The following is a 15,607-nucleotide window of genomic DNA, read 5'->3' as shown; positions in this document are numbered from 1 at the left end:
CATTGTCATATCCCATTTGGTTTATTTTTTTAGTGTCCACAACTCATTCAGCAGAGCAGGAGGTTCAGTTGACTCCAGTTCCAACTCCTCATGCCTCAAACTCAAACTCAAAGTATTGTGGATCGAAGTAGTGAATTCTGACGTAGCCGTCTTCTCCACCGCTGCTGTAGCTATAAGGAGAGGGGATGGCAGTTAGGCAGGTCTGCACTCACTGAGAGAAACGGAGACAGAGCAGACAGATGGGGGCAGGGTCCACTCAGCTTTGTCTTAGCACCACCCTAAAGGGTTTTTACCTCTTGCCATCAGGATGGAAAGCAACACTGTTAATGGGACCAAAGTGACCTTTGACTCTTCCAAACTCCTCTTCAAAGGCAAGATGGAAGAACCTGAGGATAGGAAATAGGGACAGATATAGACTTCAAAGCTTCACCCTTTGGTAATTCTCTATATCCTCCCTTCTCCAGGAAACAGGCTCCCCCCACTTACCTGGCTTCAAATTTGCCAATTCTGGTGGAGGTTGTGGTTACATCCATGGCCTCCTGTCCACCACCCAGGACTACCTATAGAAAGGAGGAGGCCCAGGCCCAATCTTTAGGTTAGGCCCTGCCTCTTGGGGTAAAATTATGTTTGCCCTTTAGACAATGCTGTTATCTCTCCCATCAGACTTGGGAGGTTTTCCCTGGAAGCTTCCCTAGGTCTATTGCCCAGCCCCTTTCCCCCCCAGTGTTCCTTTGTTGTAGCATTGAGAGCCACTGTGAGACCTCTTCTCCCTACCTGACTTGTCATCAGTCACAGCTACCATTTGTAAACAACCCCATTAGCCTTTTACTATGACTGAGGGATGCACAGGAAAGCCAAGGACTGTCTTACGTGGTCATAGATGGGGGAAAGAGCAGCTGAGTTGACAGGTCGCTCAGTCCTGAATGTTTTCTGGTGCTCAAGTGTTGTGGAGTCAAAGAGCTAAAAACACATATTAGAAAGGGGAGAGATGAGAATAAGGAAGGTCCCCTGATCTGGAGCAGTCAAGTATGCCTCTGGCTTCCACCCCAGCACTCACCTTGGCTGTATTGTCCTTGGATGCAGTGACAAACATTGTCATATCTCGAGAGGTCTGAATGTCGTTGATCTGCCTTGAATGTTCCTTAACATTCACCATCACTTCTCCAGACTGTGGGAGGAAGGCGTGGGCTCAAGGTCCATGGCCCCATTCCCTACTACCAGTAGTCCAAAGCTGCCCACTCTTTGGTGAATGGGCATTTATAATATTGTCTTGCCACCAGCCACTCTCCCTATATCCTGATCCTCCCAAACCACTGTTTGTTTCCAACCTCACCATCCAGGATCTTCCCTGGCTCCCCAGCCCTCACCTTAGCACTGTATTGGTTGAGCTCCCCATTTTCATGGCCAGCAATGATGCATTCCCCCAAGGGTCCCCACACGGCACTTGTGATTTTAGCATCAGCATTACAGGGGATCTTCATATAGGGTTCATTGCTATCTGTGTGTGTAGGGGGGAAGTAGATAGATGGTGAAGACTGGCCCCAAGGCTAAACTGGGCCCCACCGTTGCTCTCTGAGTCCCTGGATCCCCTCCCCATCTCAATTCATTACCGATCTGGCTAGGGTCTCGTAGGTCAAAGAAACTGACAAAGCACTGGTACCCCATCTGTTTGTCTGTGGAGAACATGATGATATTGCCCCCAAAGTCGAAGCCACACGTACGGACAGCTGAGTTGGTCTTCAGCAGAGCCAGTTGTTTCCCTAGAGATGGGTACAGGTTGGGTAACTGTTCCTTCCACTCCTCATCCTTCTAAGAGTCCCAGCTCTATCTCTACCAATCTTTACTGCTCCTTCTGTTTCCTTTGGAAAAATGGCTCCCCAGGAAGCTGGGCTCAGCTCTCAGAAAAAGAGATTAAACAAGACAACACCAATCCTGCCTCGCAAGTACTCTTATCAAAGAATCTCAGAGGTCATCAGTTCCTAATGATAGGGGTGAGCAGAAATGTTTTCCAGATCCTTAAGAGACCATCCATCCTCTGCTAAGCCCTCCACTAAGACAGTCTTCTAAGACAGCTCATTCCACATTGAGCTGCCTCCGATTGTTAACAAGTTTTCTCATAAATTGAGGTAAAATTTACTTCCTTCATCCTGGACTTGACTTCCATCCCTAAAGTGTGGACACTAAGTCACTGCTTCATCCAATCTGGGAGAGGAATGCAACCCCTCCCTCCCCCCATCTATGGGGATTAATCTCTAGATTAGGCACTCCCTTCTCTTCCTTTAAAAAAACAAAAACAAAAACATGTTTATTTTCCCCCCTTGAACTCAATACTGTGCATTGGTTCTACAGCAGAAGAGCAGTAAAGACTAGGCAATGGGATTTAAGTGACTTAAGCCCAGAGTCACAACAGTTGGGAAGCATCTGAGGCCACAACCCAAATCCTTCAATCTCTAGGTATGGTTCTCAATCCAGTGAGCCATCTAGCTAACCCCAGGCACTGCCTTTAAAAACTGATGTTAGAAGCCCTGAAAAAAAGAGGCCATCAAATATATTTGCTTGGAGAAGGTAGTAGGATGTACTAGAAAGCACAGTGGACAGGGAACCAGAAAAATCAGAGCATGGGCCTAGCTCTGCCCTTTACTTTATGACTTTGGCCAAATTACTTCCTTCCCTCTGGGCCTCAGTTTTTGCCTCCATAAAAGGACAACGATTACAGGATTCCACTTCCAAATAATAAACTCCATTCCACTACTAGAGCTGGAAAGCTGAAGCAGTAAGGTTGGGGTACTGATGGTAGTAGATGATTACCTGTTTCACAATCCCAGAGACGGCAGCTGTTGTCAGCGGAGCCAGTAAGGACATGTTTGGTGTCCCCTGGAGAAGTTATTAAGGAATGTCACCAAATTAATGTGCCACCTTTTCCATGTGTGGCAGGGGGAGGCAGAGGAAGTTGTCTGATTTTTTTTTAAAACCATCCAGATATCTGCTGCAGCCAGGCACCTCTATCTTTGATCAGCACAAAGTACCAGTTCTTTCTCTAAGATAGTAACATTAGAGGAACACGAAGCCCTCAATCCCTTGGGTCTTACCCTAGGGGCATAGTCAGAGCATGAAGGATACAGTCAGCATCCACACACCACACAGCTCCAGTGTGTCCAGTGTAGGTGCCCAGCCTCTCGCCGTTCACTGAGTACCACACATTGACAATCTAGTGAAGCAAAGACATCAGTTTTTACCCATGCCCTAAAAGAGGTAACCAGGAAAAGAGTAAAAAAATCTTCCCTTCCTTTCCCTGAGAGACTTCCAGCAGCTTTCAGCCTGTTCTCTTACCCTTTGCCTCTTCTCTCCCAAATCTCCTTATAGAGTATCCTCCCTTTCTTTTGCCTCCCTACCAGAGAAGCTCCCAAACCAGCTCCCTGTGAAAGACTGTGTGAGTGGGCTGTTAAGATCAAATAACAAAATCCAAGGCTTAGAGTCTGGAGGACCTGGGTTCAAATCCAACTTCTGACACTTCATAGTTGTGTGAAACCCAGGCAAGTAACTTAACCCTGATTGCCTCAACCTTGCCACTCTTCCATCTCTAGAAGTGATACTAAGAGAGAAGGTAAGGGTTTAAAAAAAAAAAAAGATCAAATTATGTTCTTTAACATGTCACATGCAAATGATTTGAGGCCACAATTTCGTCTTGAATGAGATACCCCAAAAGTCTTTTAAGCATTAATAGCTATTAAGCTATACATGTTTTGTATGTTAATGATAATTAAATTATATTTAAATTATTTGTTTCTCCCTGGCACCCAAACCCATTCCCATCTCTTCTTTCAAGGCAGTCACTCAGCGAATGTCATTTACCTGATGTTGAGTCTACTTCAGTAGAGAAATTTTCTCTAACAGGGCTCTTAAATATGACAACATGTAAAAGGTCCCCTATCTGCAGGAAGCTATGGCCTCTTCTGCACCACATTAGCCCTCTCGACCCCTTGAGTCAGAAGAAGGTTAAAAACCAGAGTTCTAAGTAAAATTGAATCAACTCATCCATTATCTATGCCCAAGAACTAGGAATCCTCATTAGGTGATACCAGCAATGTCCTGGAGGTCAGTGATGTGGCGTTAACTGTTGGTGAGCATATTGGAAGGGGTAATGTAACCCAAGTAGTAATGAGGAAGATTTGTATAGTAGGAAGAACCCAGCCTAAAAATCAGGGGTCCAGAGTTCTAGTCCTGACCCACACACCTCCAATGCATAAAATGTAAACTTTAATGATAGCTAACAGTTAGATAGCTCCTTAAAGTTTATAATTGCCTTATACATCTCATTCAAGTCTCACAACCAACTACTGGTGAAATAAGTTTGATTATTGTTCCCCTTTTACAGTTGAGAAAACCAAGAGACTGGGAGAGGTTAGGTGACTTGCCCAGAGTCACAGAGTAAAATAATGTTCTGGGGCTGGATTCGAACTTGGATCTTCCTAATTCCCAGGCTAGTGCTCTAGCCATAGGAACACCTAATAGCCAATACCAACCACATTAAAATAAGAAATTCCTTCGGGCACCCAGGCCCTTCCCCTCTCCGGTGTCCCACATCTCCAATTTCCCCCTCAGCTCCGCCCAATCAGTGACCCAGCCCTCTACTACACTCTCCCCCATTCCTAGCCTCTCCCCTTTCCTCCAATCTCTCCCATCTACCCCCGCCCACTGGCTCCTGTAGCTCCGCCCTACTCCCGGCTTCCACTCCCTCCCACCTCTTCTAGCACCGCCTCTCTCCTCCTACAGCCCCGCTCCCTCCTCTACCCCCCCTTCCTCCAGTCCCCCACCCCCACCCCTCGATCGCTTCCCTCTCCTTCCCGGTCCTCCCCTCTCCGCCAGCCGCGCGCGCTCACCGGGTCCTTGGCCACAGTGAAGAGCAGGTCTCCCTCGCGGTTGTACTTGATCTGCGTAATGGATCGCTCGTGGCCCTGGAGCAGGATTGGCTTCTGGGGACGGCACCGGGAGGGGAGTCATTGTCAGAACATGGGCTGGGGTGGGAGCCCCGCTTCGACACCTCGGTCCCCACCCCAACCTGCTTTGCCCTACCCGCCAGGACTCACCATCGCGGCGGCCGCGGCTACCCCACTCGCACTACCAGACAGCGCGACAGCGTGAGGTACCGACCGGAAAAGGGATGTGCAAGGCTTCCGGTCACGGTTCTTGGCCGGCACCGGAAGTGGAAGCTTTCCTTTTCCGGCGTTGTCATGGCTGCGACTCTGGGTGAGGAATCCCTCCACCTCCTACCATCACCTATGTCTATATCTCATTTTCCTCTCCTCCACAATAATGATAGTCGGCACTGAGCGCTTTAGTCAGGCATTTCATGGGAGCCTTGGGACTTGGCAGATAACCTTCGTGAATTGCTGCATCCATCTCCCATGATGATTTACCTAGCTGAGCTGGTTTTCTAACCACAGCTTGCCTTACCTCCTTGGGAATCATTATTTCTATTTTGCAAATGGAGAAATAGAAGCTCCTTGGGCAATAGGCTGGCCCAGAGTGACCCGACGGGGAGGGAGGGTCGGTCACTGTTCGGGATGGGGACAAGACTGATGCCCCCTCCCCTACCAGGGCAGATCTGTGCTCTGGTGTTGGTGGCGCTGCTGTGGGGCGGCTCCAATCCGCTGCTGAAGAGGGCCACGGGGAAAATGGAGCCTGTGCAGGAGGGGAACCGGCTAGTGCAATTGCTGCGGGAGACCAAGTCCTTGTTTTTCAACTACCAGGTAGGGCCTGGGGAACAAGCTGTGTGCTTGGAATTCTCCAGGATCATCCACCTTTAGTAGGAACAGGCAGGCTTCCAGACAGGACTGGGAGGGCTAGTAGGATCCCCGGTGTGTGGGGACCAAAGGGCTTCTCATAGATTCCAAGTCGCATCCAAGTCTGGCCTGCTGCTCCCCACCTGTGTGACAGGGACCAGGTTCTCTGAGATAAGTCTTTCCCAGCTCCAACGTTTGCACTCCCAAATTGATTTAAGGACTCAGTGCATCAAACCAGAGGTGAGGCTCTTTGTCGGAAATTCTTCAGTTGCCCATCTCTTTCTGTGCCTGAATTTTTTGTCTGAAGTAGGATGCTATTTCTTACTTAGCACGACTCTCCATTTCCCTTGGCTGGAAGACACTCCCTCAGATGATTCAGTGCTGCCTGTGTATACTGACCCTAGCTTTTCTCTCACCCTCAACCCCAGTATTTGGTGCCCCTTTGCCTCAACCAGTGTGGCTCCCTGATCTACTACCTCACCCTGGCATCAACAGGTAGGTGTGTCTCTGTTTTGAGTGCTGGTCACCTGGATAGGGCATAGGTAAAACAGGTTCTAGAATATCTTCCTCTATTAGTTGTTCCTTTAGCAGCCTAATTTCTCTTTCTTCACCTCCCTCCTTAGTAACTATAGCTTATGCTACATTGGGGGACTGGGCTACCTACCCTAGCAACCCTGGCAGTTCACAGGTATTATGAGTATGAAAGATGGGATCTAATTCTGTAGTGTAACAAAGCTTTGGATTTAGTGTTGGAGGACCTGAGTTGGAATCCTATTTGTTTTTTTAAACCCTTACCTTCTGTGTATTGGCTCCAAGGCAGGAGAGTGTTAAGGGCTAGGCAATGGAGGTTAAGTGACTTACCCAGGGTCACACAGCTGGGAAGTGTCTGAGGCCAGATTTGAACCTGGGACTTCCCATCTCTAGGCCTGACTCTCAATCCACTGAGCCACCCAGCTGCCCCCTGGAATCCTATTTCTAGGACCTTGGGCAAGTCACTTAACCTCTTTGAGCCCATTTTCTCATTGTAAAATGTAAAATGATGGCATTGTACAAGAGTAAACTCTCATATCCCTTCTACCTCTAAATCTATGGTCCTCTAGACCATAAAGGGAAGAAAGTCTAGTTGAGCAGGAGGAAATGAGTTCATGGATTGCACAGGATAAGCAGAGATGGTTCAGTTGCATCTACATCACTGGGAATACCCACATGGAATATTTGGAGGGCAAGATGGCACCACTAAGAATGCTTTGCTTCTTAGACAGATCTGCTCTGCCATTTGGCTTACATGCAAGCAAATAGTGCTTCCCGGACCTTCTTCATGTTAACATCTGCTCAAGTCCTTTATTGATACCAATGCTTTGTTTATTCTTGTTTTCTTTACTCTTTGGTGTGTACCAAAGCATAAATTACCCCTCCACCCTTACAAGACTATAGTATATTTCCTTACTTTAAAAGATCCCTAACTTCATTGGTGTGGTAAGGACTTAGCAGCTTCATGAGTTGTTGCATCTCTCCCCCATGATGATCTACTTAGCTGGACTGGTTTTCTAATCACAGCTTATCTTAAAACCTTTCTGGTTTCCATTTGGGATGAGGCAGGGGGCAGGGGAGCGGGAAATCTGTTGTTAGTATATCTTACTCACTATATTTGCTCTGTAGAACTTGAATTCAGATACTGTTGGCACCATGTGACTTTGATGTTCACAGTAGGAAGTTCTTAAACCTTAATATTCTTAAGGACTTGAATCCACCCAAGAGATCAGAAATGTGGTTTAGATTGAGCTGTCCCCATTTGACTGAGTTTTCTGCATTATTGTGTTTCTGTTTAATTGTCAGAGCTCTGTGTCTCTCTTTAACCTAAAGATGAAAATTGTTGGCATTTCTATTGCTTCCTAAAAGTTTTCAATGCACTTTACACAGAGTAGCTCATTGGATCCACACAACCCTCTTTTAGGTAGGTACTGGCCTAATCTCAGTTTTACTCACATGTTCAAGGAGGTTTAAGTGACTCATCCAGATGATCTGTCCAGAAATGAGTGTTTGAGCTGGGGCCTGGTCTTCTTAACTCCGAATTTCAGCACTCTGTCTTTCTAACCTAGATAAACACCCACATCTCTCCTATCAGACATGATCTTTGTGAGGACAGAGAATACATTTCCTAGAGTGGACCCCAGGGAATATAAAAATATTTTTCTCCAGATCTGTCCCTGGCTGTGCCCATCAGTAATTCCCTGGCTCTTGTTGTCACCCTGGTTGTCGGGAAGTTCCTTGGGGAAGACATTGGTGGAAAATGTAAGTAAGATTGCTCCTGGGGAGATCCCTTTCCAGGCTCTTAAGAACTTCTGTCTCGGTTACTTAGGTGCATTTAGAAAGCCCATAGTCCTTAGAGAGGTGTGGGTTGTTGGGGACTGAGAAATATGAGGATACCCCATCTTGTGTCCTTTTCCTTTCTGATTTAGCACTTAACCCAGTGCTTGGCACATAGTAGGCTTAATGTTTATTATTGATTGACCCAGGGGCTGCCCTGGGAATGGTGCTCACCATCTCTGGAATCACGCTCTGCATTGCAAGTTCAGTGGGCAAGACAGAATAAACAGCAGGACCCTGTGGCCAGCCCCATCCAGAGACACCGGAGCCTTGGAGCAGGGAACCCTAGACTGGGGGATCTTGAGCCACCTATGCTTGAGCTTTCCTTGAGAAAACTGTCTTTGCCATCTTCCTGGCAGTGGCCTTTTTCTTGATGACTCAATGAAGTTTAATGGGAAGAAGATAGACTCAGGGACTTTACCACTTTGAGCCGGAAGTTTCATGCCCCAAAAGCTCCTCCCCTTTCTACTTTAGTGTGTGACCTAACATCTCTCACAACCTTGGCCTGCCACCAATACTGTGGTTTGTGCAGAGCACCTTGGGGTGTCAGGTGCAGGGTACTCCTCAAGCTCAAACTTAGGGGCTTTCTTGGGTTGCCGATGAGTCAGAGCCCACAGGTGCAGCAGTCAGTTAGACCCCTTCCTCCCCATCCCCACTGGCAGCCCAGGAGGGGGCCCCTCATGCCTTAAACTGAAGAAGGCTACCTTTATCACTAGCTTTTGTTCCTCTAGCTTTTTCCTGGCCCAGACTTTAAAGAGGGTTGCTGTCCAGAGAGATGGGTAAACAAGGTTCAGACAACTCAGAAGCAGAGGAAACTATTCTATTAAGCCAGATCCTCTCCCAAAGTGTGGGCTCCTATATCCTCCCCATGCCCCCTTGTGACAGGCCTTACAATGTAGAGGAATGGTAGCTCATCTCTTCCCCTGGAAGCCAAAGCTTCCCCTTCCCAGCAAGATACTGGGGGGGGGGGGCGCACGGGTGGGGAGTGGGAGCAGAGACAGATATAGCAGAAGAGGGTGAATTGGTTCAATAAAAGCCTGTGCCATGGTTGCAGATGGAATGCTGGCTGGGAGCCAGGGTAAGGAAGGGAGGGAGGCAAGTGGGGCTGGGCCACTTGGTTTTCTGGAGCAGCATCCAAGTTTGGTTCCACACCACCTACCCTAGGCAACATTTTCCAAGAAACAGGCTTCTTCTACCATTTCTTCTGTCCTCTGGAGGAAAAAGGAGCTCAGTCAACAAAAGGGAGCCAAATTGGGTTCTAGAGCAGAGACCTCCTATCAGTGCTACAAAGGGCCCTTGGAGACCATCTGGTTTAACTGAAGAGATGAAGGGACTGACTAATTTACTGTACAAAGATGATATTTGCTAAAGGTAGCAGAGCTCCGTAGACAACCTGAGTGCTCCCCTGGAACAGGATAGACCCCTAGTGGTGAAATCATGGGAAGATTACATAGTCCACAGGAGGGATAGGCATGGATGGGGGGTGATCAGCGTCACTGATAAGTGAATCTAGATCTATTTGAATGTGATGGCAGATCTGGGATTAGAACCCAGCCCTTTGGATAGCTAGTTTTAGGCTGGCTTCCCCTTGACCAGGTTGTTAGACATTCCTCTCCAGCTAAATCCAAAGCTATTTTATTCCTAAGGACATAAGTCTCCTACCTGATCCAAGGGAACCTCTGTCAATGTAGTCCCATCCTCTGGTACTTCCTGGGCACCTGCTAGTTCCCTCCTGGTGTAGGATGCACCATACACACCCCTTTCTCCTAAAAGGAAGGATGGGGTACATGTTGACTCTGTATTGGGACCACATGAGCTAGAGAATGCCTCTGGCCTGGATTTCTTCTCTCCTAGCCACTGGGTTCTCCTTTTCACCTCTGACCCACAGTCAAGGATTCTTTCCTCCTTTCTCCCCAAATTAGTCTTTCTTAAACTTCCTTCCTTATACTGACTCCTTACCTTAGTAGTTTTTGGCCACCAAATAGACCCATGGCATTGAGGAACACGATACATTTCTAAGTCACTGGCTAAATCCAAAACCAAAGTTTTCCTCACAGACCTATGCCTGTGAGGTGGAATCTGAAGGCATCTTCTGCCCCTCTAGCAGGTGTGACACTTCACTTTTACATCTGTTTACAAAGCACTTTTCTCACTAATCCTTAAGGAGGGTAATTGCAGACTAGCTTCAGAGAAGGAGAAAGGGAGCTTCAGAGAGGTTTGGGAGGTTCCCCACAGCTTGGAATCAGTTGCCTTTTCCCAGCCCATCTGTAAGATACAAGGGCAAGGGAGGACTTGGAGGTCGACAATGTTGGGATTGTGACCCAGATACAAACTGCTCCTTCCTTTCAAGATCAGCCCTATTTCTGGGGATCCTTTCTCCTTCCCTCCCCTCCAGTAGGGTGAGTGTGTGAGAGGAAGAACAGGATAAAGGCAGAGTCACAACAGTGCTGAACTGGGAGTCTGGAGAACCTTGGTTTGACTCTCACCTTGGTCATGTAATAGCTATGTAATTCACCTCTCTAAATCTTAGTTTTCTTATTTATAAAATAGGCTCACTATGTCTAGTCCCTGGTTCAAACTTGTTCCAGGGGGCAGGGGACAGCTTACCAGGCTGAAGTGGGAGGCGTCTTCTTAGATGGGGTCGGGCCATTTTAGGTCTGGTAAAGAAAACTGATTCCTTCTTAGAAGGCTGGACCACCGGAATCCTGAAGCTGCCTGCCTTTGGGGGAGGAAGGGAGACATCTTGGTCAAGAGCTCTTGTGGCCAGGCTGATGGGAAGCCTGAGACACAGCTAGAACCCTAGAACCCCCCTCTACCAACTCTCTAATTCCCATGGTCCTGTTTTGCATCTTTATAGGTATCATTCCTATTGTCATACTGGTGGCCTCAGTCACAGGGATGATGTTTCAGAGGTCTCCTGGACTAGGGGTCAGGACTCCTGAACTTGAGACCTGTATCACTATATAGTGTAGGACTTTCTCCAAGTTTTAGTTTCTTCATATGTAAAATACCTAAAGTGACTTGGCTCTAGAAATTTCCCAGGTCTTTTTTTTTTTTTGCTTTATCAGTCATTCTTTTTCAGCTTCGCCACTATGCCCTTCCCCACCTTTTCCTGGCTCTCCCACCTACCTTCTGCCCATAGGCTCTGGGCTCAGGTCTTGGTGGGTACCTGTAACACAGAAGATAAGGATTTAAGTAGATTGCTCACCTTCAGAAGAATCAAAAAGTTGCCAGGCCAGGACTCTAAAATAAGGCTCTCATATCTCACTGTCCATCCATCCCCATCCCATCTTTATGCATTTCAGCAACACTTCCCAAATCCCAACATACCAGCAGCCACCAGGCAGGGAGGGGTTTGGCACCAGAAGTTCCAGGTAAGGCAGGGCCTTATACTCATCCTCTGATACAGCCACATAGTAACCCCCATTCACCAGGGATTCTCTGCCCAATACTGGCACCCCCTCCAGGGTACAGAGTCTGCAGGAGAGAAAGTAAAGGGCCACCCCTTGCAGGGATGTACCTTAGAAGATAGCCAGAGAAATGCTTGCTAAAGTTGTTTGAGAACAGACCCAGTGTTAGCATTGAACCAAGATTTTTTGACACCACTAAATTAGTCAGAGTTAGAACTGAAAGGGGCCTTAGGGACCATCTAATCCAACACCCTTATTTTATAGGGAAGAAAGAAGTCGACCAGTGAACAATAATTAAGCATCTACTATGGGCTGGGCACTATACTAAGTGCTAGGGGTATAAAAAAAGGCAAAAGAGCTCCTGCCCTCAAGGAGTTTAAACTGTAGTAGAGGGAGGCAACATGCAAATACATATATAATATACATACATACAGAGCAAACTATACACAGGATAATAAGGAATTAGAGATAATTAACAAGGCACTAGAATTGAGAGAGGTTAGGGAAGGCTTCCTATAAATGATGGAATTTTAGTTTGGACTTAGAAGGAAGCCAGAGAGGTCAGTTAGTTGAGCAAGGGTAGTCCAGGCCTGGGGGACAGTCAGAGAAAATGCTTAGAAATAAGATGATTGTGGAATAGCCAGGAAGCCATTGTCATTGTGCTGGGGAGTAAGGTGTAAGAAGACTATAAAGGTAGGAGGGGGCCAGGTTATGAAGGACTTTGAATTCCAAACAGAAGATGCTTTTGATTCTGAGGGCAACTGGGAGCCACTGGAGCTTACTGACTTGCTCACGGTCCCTTAACTCTTAAACTTAAAAGCCAGAACCCTTTCTGTGGGGCCACATGGCCTTTCTACCCCAGGATTTGGAACAAGGGAGCCGAGTTCAAATTTCATTTCCTCAAAGGCTTTCTTCTAGCTTTAAATCCTAGGATTGGAACTCCCTATAGTACAGTGGGAAGCCAAGTCTGAAGGCCTAACTAATGGTCTCTAATTCAGTAGGTGATCTTGGGCAGTTGACTTTTCTGGGTTTCTTTCCTCATTTATGCCTTTCCTTCCACTGGTCACCAGGCCAACCAAACCCTGAGAGTCACCAAAGAAGCTCCCTTAGCTCTCCTTCCTGAGCCCAGCACCTACCTGCTCACAGCTCCACCCTTCAGCTTGGCTTTCTCAGTCAGTTGCTTCAGCACTGTACCCCAGTCCTGATGGGAGGTACCTGGCAGGTGTAGGCTAAAAGGAGGGCTAAGCAGGTCCCCATTTCTGAATACCCTAGGACAAGAATAGAATGGGGGCTTAAGAGGGAAAACTCCTGTTTCTTCTTGCCCTTCTCCCCACTCCATCTGAGGACTTCACAAAGCTCTGTGCTAGCTGTCATTTATGGCCTTAGCAGTTTACCTCCAAACCAGGATGAGGGGAGGGAGGCCCAGAGTTTGGAGATCCTTGATGGGGCTAATGAGTTTGCCATTGTGGAACAAGTCCACTATCCATAGCAGGGTCTCCCTTGACCTAATTCCCATTCCATTTTCGAAGTACCCTCAGTACTCACTGAATTGTGCAGGAAATTGAGGCTGGGATCCTCCTTCCAGGAGACCTGTAATTTGGTCTTGGGAGAGTTGGAGGAGCCTGATAAAACAGGTTCCAACAGTTACTTAGTGGTGCTCTGTGGTTGGCAAAGGGCCTTATTCATGGCATTTCTAGAAAAATCTTTTTCTTTTTTTTTTTTAAACCCTTACCTTCCATCTTAGAATCAATACTATGTATTGGTTCCAAGGCAGAAGAGTGGTAAGGGCTAAGCAATGGGGGTTAAGTGACTTGCTCAGGGTCACACAGCTGGGAAGTGTCTGAGGCCAGATTCAAAGTCACAGCTAGCAAATGGGAGAAGCTCCTGACTCCAAACTCAGAGTTCCTTTTACTACAGTATACTGCCTCCCATCCCCAGGAGTATGGTGAGGGATCTGTGAAGCTCAGTGCTATTTCTCACTTCAGCCAGGTCCCTTCCCACCATTGGCCTATGCATAGTTCCTTCTAGTTAGAATAGTCTTCTATTCTAACTATTCTAATCAGCCAAACCTGAGAAATTCCAAGCAAAAAGAATCCACATCCCAGCCTTCTACCTACTTTAGTCTGCTTTATTTGTCACAGTCAACTTAAGCCTGGGTGTGGGGAGGACAATTGATAGTGCTCATTTCATAATCCCCTCTTGAAGAAACTGGGCCCCAGGAGTTTTAAGCAACTTGCCCAGGGTGACAAAAGAAGTGACCATTGATAGGACATAAACTCCCCTTACTCCAAAGCCTGTGCTTTTCTGTGTGAAAGTTGGAGCTGTGGCCAATTCAGGGAGGCAGGATGGGCCTGGGAGCCTACTGGGTCCAAAATGTCAAGTGGCAAATGTGGGAAGGTCTTGGTAGGAAGAGGGAAGGTCAGGGAGGGTGAGAACAATTTCTTCTCCAGAACCCACCAGCAACCTGATGTTTTTTCGGCCTGGTTTTTCCCCTCCAGGATAGATATAACTGGAAGACACAGAAAATGTGATCACCTAAGTTATGACACCTCTTCCCAATACCACCCTCTCCTCTCTTCCTTTCCCTTCTGTGATTGTGATTGTGCAGCTAAATCTCCTCAGCACTACAGCTGTATCAGATTTATATTTCCAGGATTGGAGAGGAGGAGTCCTGAGAGCCTTTAGGCATCAGAGCTCTGGGAACAGGATGGTTCAATTTTTTTTTCCATCCTGCCATTTTGAAAACTTGCAGCTTGATTCCATTTGGCCCTTGAACTGAGTTACAATTGGGCCTGGTTTCAGTAATGAGTATTTGAGTTGTGATCTTTTTGATTCAAACCCAAGGTGGGACCTGGGCCTCCAGGATTCCTCCTCCAAAGGTGGAAAAAGTCTAAATTGGGAACCCTTCCGGGTCAGTGAGATCAGTCCTTCCCCTTCACACATAGATCCTTATTTTGGCCAAGTCCAAATCACCACATTAGACAATATTCAGGGAAGGCAGCGTTTAGGCTTAGAGAGTTCTTAGTTTATTATAGAGGCAGAGCATGGAACTAGGCCCACAGATAATGGAAAAAAACAGTGTCTAATAAGTTAAGGAGAATGATGGGGGATGTGGAAGTTATTTAAGAGAGCTTCCTAAAGTCTGGTGGGGGTGAGAAAATGGGTAATAATTTTTAGCTGCCCCCAGAGGTCCCCAGCCAACTCACGGCAACTTCCGGAAACGCTCAAAGCCGGCAGCAACATACTCCCCACCACTCCGAAGCTCTGACAAGTCAGTGACAAGGTGGCCACTATGAGGAGTGTAGAGGGTCCGAATAGCCAGAGGAGCCTGTATGACTGCTGTCACCTCATTAAGAAATGCCTCGAAGGTGGGGAAGCGTCGGTGGGTGACCACTAGCCGGCGTCCTGGGGAGAAGGAGTCTCCATTCCTGTATACCACTATCTTCCTAGCCACAGGGAGCCCAGGAGCAGTGGAAGCCATTGGGCTGCTGACCTAAGCAGGCCAGAGACGCTCAGGCGTTGCTAGGCAGGTGGGGCAAAGAAGGGAGGAGCTATAAGCCCTGACTATAGAAGACAGGCTTAACTCCTTCCCCTTCTAGTCAGTTCAGTCATTAAAAGCCTAAAGTGGCAGAGGGACCACAGGGTTCTCAGCCTTGGAGTTGGAAGCTGAGAGGGAGCCTAAGAAAGTTTACCTTAATTTTTGGAACAGGTGTAGGGGCATAATTTTGTTGGGAGGGCCTGATCCTTGTGAATATAGAATCTCCAAGCTAGAGGAGACTTCGATTACCTGGTCCAGTCGTTATCCTCCATATCATCCCTATCAACTGGTTCAAATCGAGACCTCAGGTTTTTCCCCCCCTATGAAAGGGAAGCTACATAATCTGGAAAGTCTTTTCTATTTTGAAATAAAAGATTTGATGGTTCAGCTTCTGTTTGAACACACACACAATATATACACACACACTTGCCTCCTGGCTGTGGCTGTGGCTGTGGGGCAGGTACCATATCCAACAGAAGGGAAGGCCAGGTCCAAAGAGTACCTCTCAT

General features: G+C 47.3%; 3 protein-coding genes across 5 annotated transcripts; 1 reads left to right on the top strand and 2 right to left on the bottom strand.

Moving 5' to 3' along the window:
• Positions 1-2: 2 nt before the first annotated feature.
• On the bottom strand, positions 3-5,198 carry EIF3I (eukaryotic translation initiation factor 3 subunit I). Its single transcript, XM_007492881.2, has 11 exons — positions 5,088-5,198; positions 4,881-4,973; positions 3,121-3,208; positions 2,809-2,874; positions 1,611-1,760; positions 1,368-1,498; positions 1,058-1,168; positions 871-960; positions 487-560; positions 294-386; positions 3-170 (listed from the first exon to the last, which is right to left on the bottom strand). Exons 1-11 carry the CDS (start codon positions 5,088-5,090, stop codon positions 89-91), a joined length of 981 nt encoding a protein of 326 aa, XP_007492943.1. The 5' UTR covers positions 5,091-5,198; the 3' UTR covers positions 3-88.
• On the top strand, positions 5,128-15,485 carry TMEM234 (transmembrane protein 234). Its single transcript, XM_001366056.3, has 5 exons — positions 5,128-5,247; positions 5,599-5,750; positions 6,212-6,278; positions 7,983-8,075; positions 8,300-15,485. The coding sequence occupies exons 1-5, from the start codon at positions 5,232-5,234 to the stop codon at positions 8,374-8,376; spliced, it is 405 nt and encodes a 134-aa protein (XP_001366093.1). The 5' UTR covers positions 5,128-5,231; the 3' UTR covers positions 8,377-15,485.
• DCDC2B (doublecortin domain containing 2B) lies at positions 6,062-15,041 on the bottom strand. Of its 3 annotated transcripts, XM_056795281.1 has the most exons (10): positions 14,767-15,041; positions 14,018-14,069; positions 13,106-13,182; positions 12,697-12,828; positions 11,481-11,627; positions 11,280-11,319; positions 10,758-10,869; positions 9,813-9,916; positions 9,310-9,361; positions 6,062-7,878 (listed from the first exon to the last, which is right to left on the bottom strand). In XM_056795281.1, the coding sequence occupies exons 1-9, from the start codon at positions 15,039-15,041 to the stop codon at positions 9,311-9,313; spliced, it is 990 nt and encodes a 329-aa protein (XP_056651259.1). In that variant the 3' UTR covers positions 6,062-7,878; position 9,310. The 3 variants fall into 3 exon arrangements, with proteins under 3 accessions (XP_056651259.1, XP_007492937.1, XP_056651260.1); XM_007492875.3 differs by lacking the exon at positions 6,062-7,878 and having other exon boundaries at positions 8,955-9,361; XM_056795282.1 differs by lacking the exons at positions 6,062-7,878; positions 9,310-9,361; positions 9,813-9,916 and having other exon boundaries at positions 10,757-10,865.
• Positions 15,486-15,607: the final 122 nt, after the last annotated feature.

Source organism: Monodelphis domestica, chromosome 4 (genome assembly GCF_027887165.1).
Source record: "Monodelphis domestica isolate mMonDom1 chromosome 4, mMonDom1.pri, whole genome shotgun sequence".
NCBI classification, from domain to species: domain Eukaryota; kingdom Metazoa; phylum Chordata; class Mammalia; order Didelphimorphia; family Didelphidae; genus Monodelphis; species Monodelphis domestica.
Note: the sequence above shows the minus strand (reverse complement) of the source record. Positions and strands in the feature narration are given on the sequence as shown.

Bases quoted from the DNA above. Each gene is read 5' to 3' on its own strand.
- EIF3I (XM_007492881.2), bottom strand. The intron at 961-1,057 runs GTGAGTGCTGGG...ATGTGTTTTTAG, and splicing joins CCAAGGACAATACAGCCAAG to CTCTTTGACTCCACAACACT. The intron at 171-293 runs GTAAAAACCCTT...CTCTCCTTATAG, and splicing joins TTCCATCCTGATGGCAAGAG to CTACAGCAGCGGTGGAGAAG.
- DCDC2B (XM_056795281.1), bottom strand. From the start codon at position 15,041: ATGGCTTCCACTGCTCCTGGGCTCCCTGTGGCTAGGAAGATAGTGGTA. The intron at 11,320-11,480 runs GTATGTTGGGAT...TCTGTGTTACAG, and splicing joins TCCCTGCCTGGTGGCTGCTG to GTACCCACCAAGACCTGAGC. The intron at 10,870-11,279 runs GTAGGTGGGAGA...CCTCCCCCAAAG, and splicing joins CCAGAGCCTATGGGCAGAAG to GCAGGCAGCTTCAGGATTCC.
- TMEM234 (XM_001366056.3), top strand. The intron at 5,751-6,211 runs GTAGGGCCTGGG...CCTCAACCCCAG, and splicing joins CCTTGTTTTTCAACTACCAG to TATTTGGTGCCCCTTTGCCT. The intron at 8,076-8,299 runs GTAAGTAAGATT...TGATTGACCCAG, and splicing joins GGAAGACATTGGTGGAAAAT to GGGCTGCCCTGGGAATGGTG.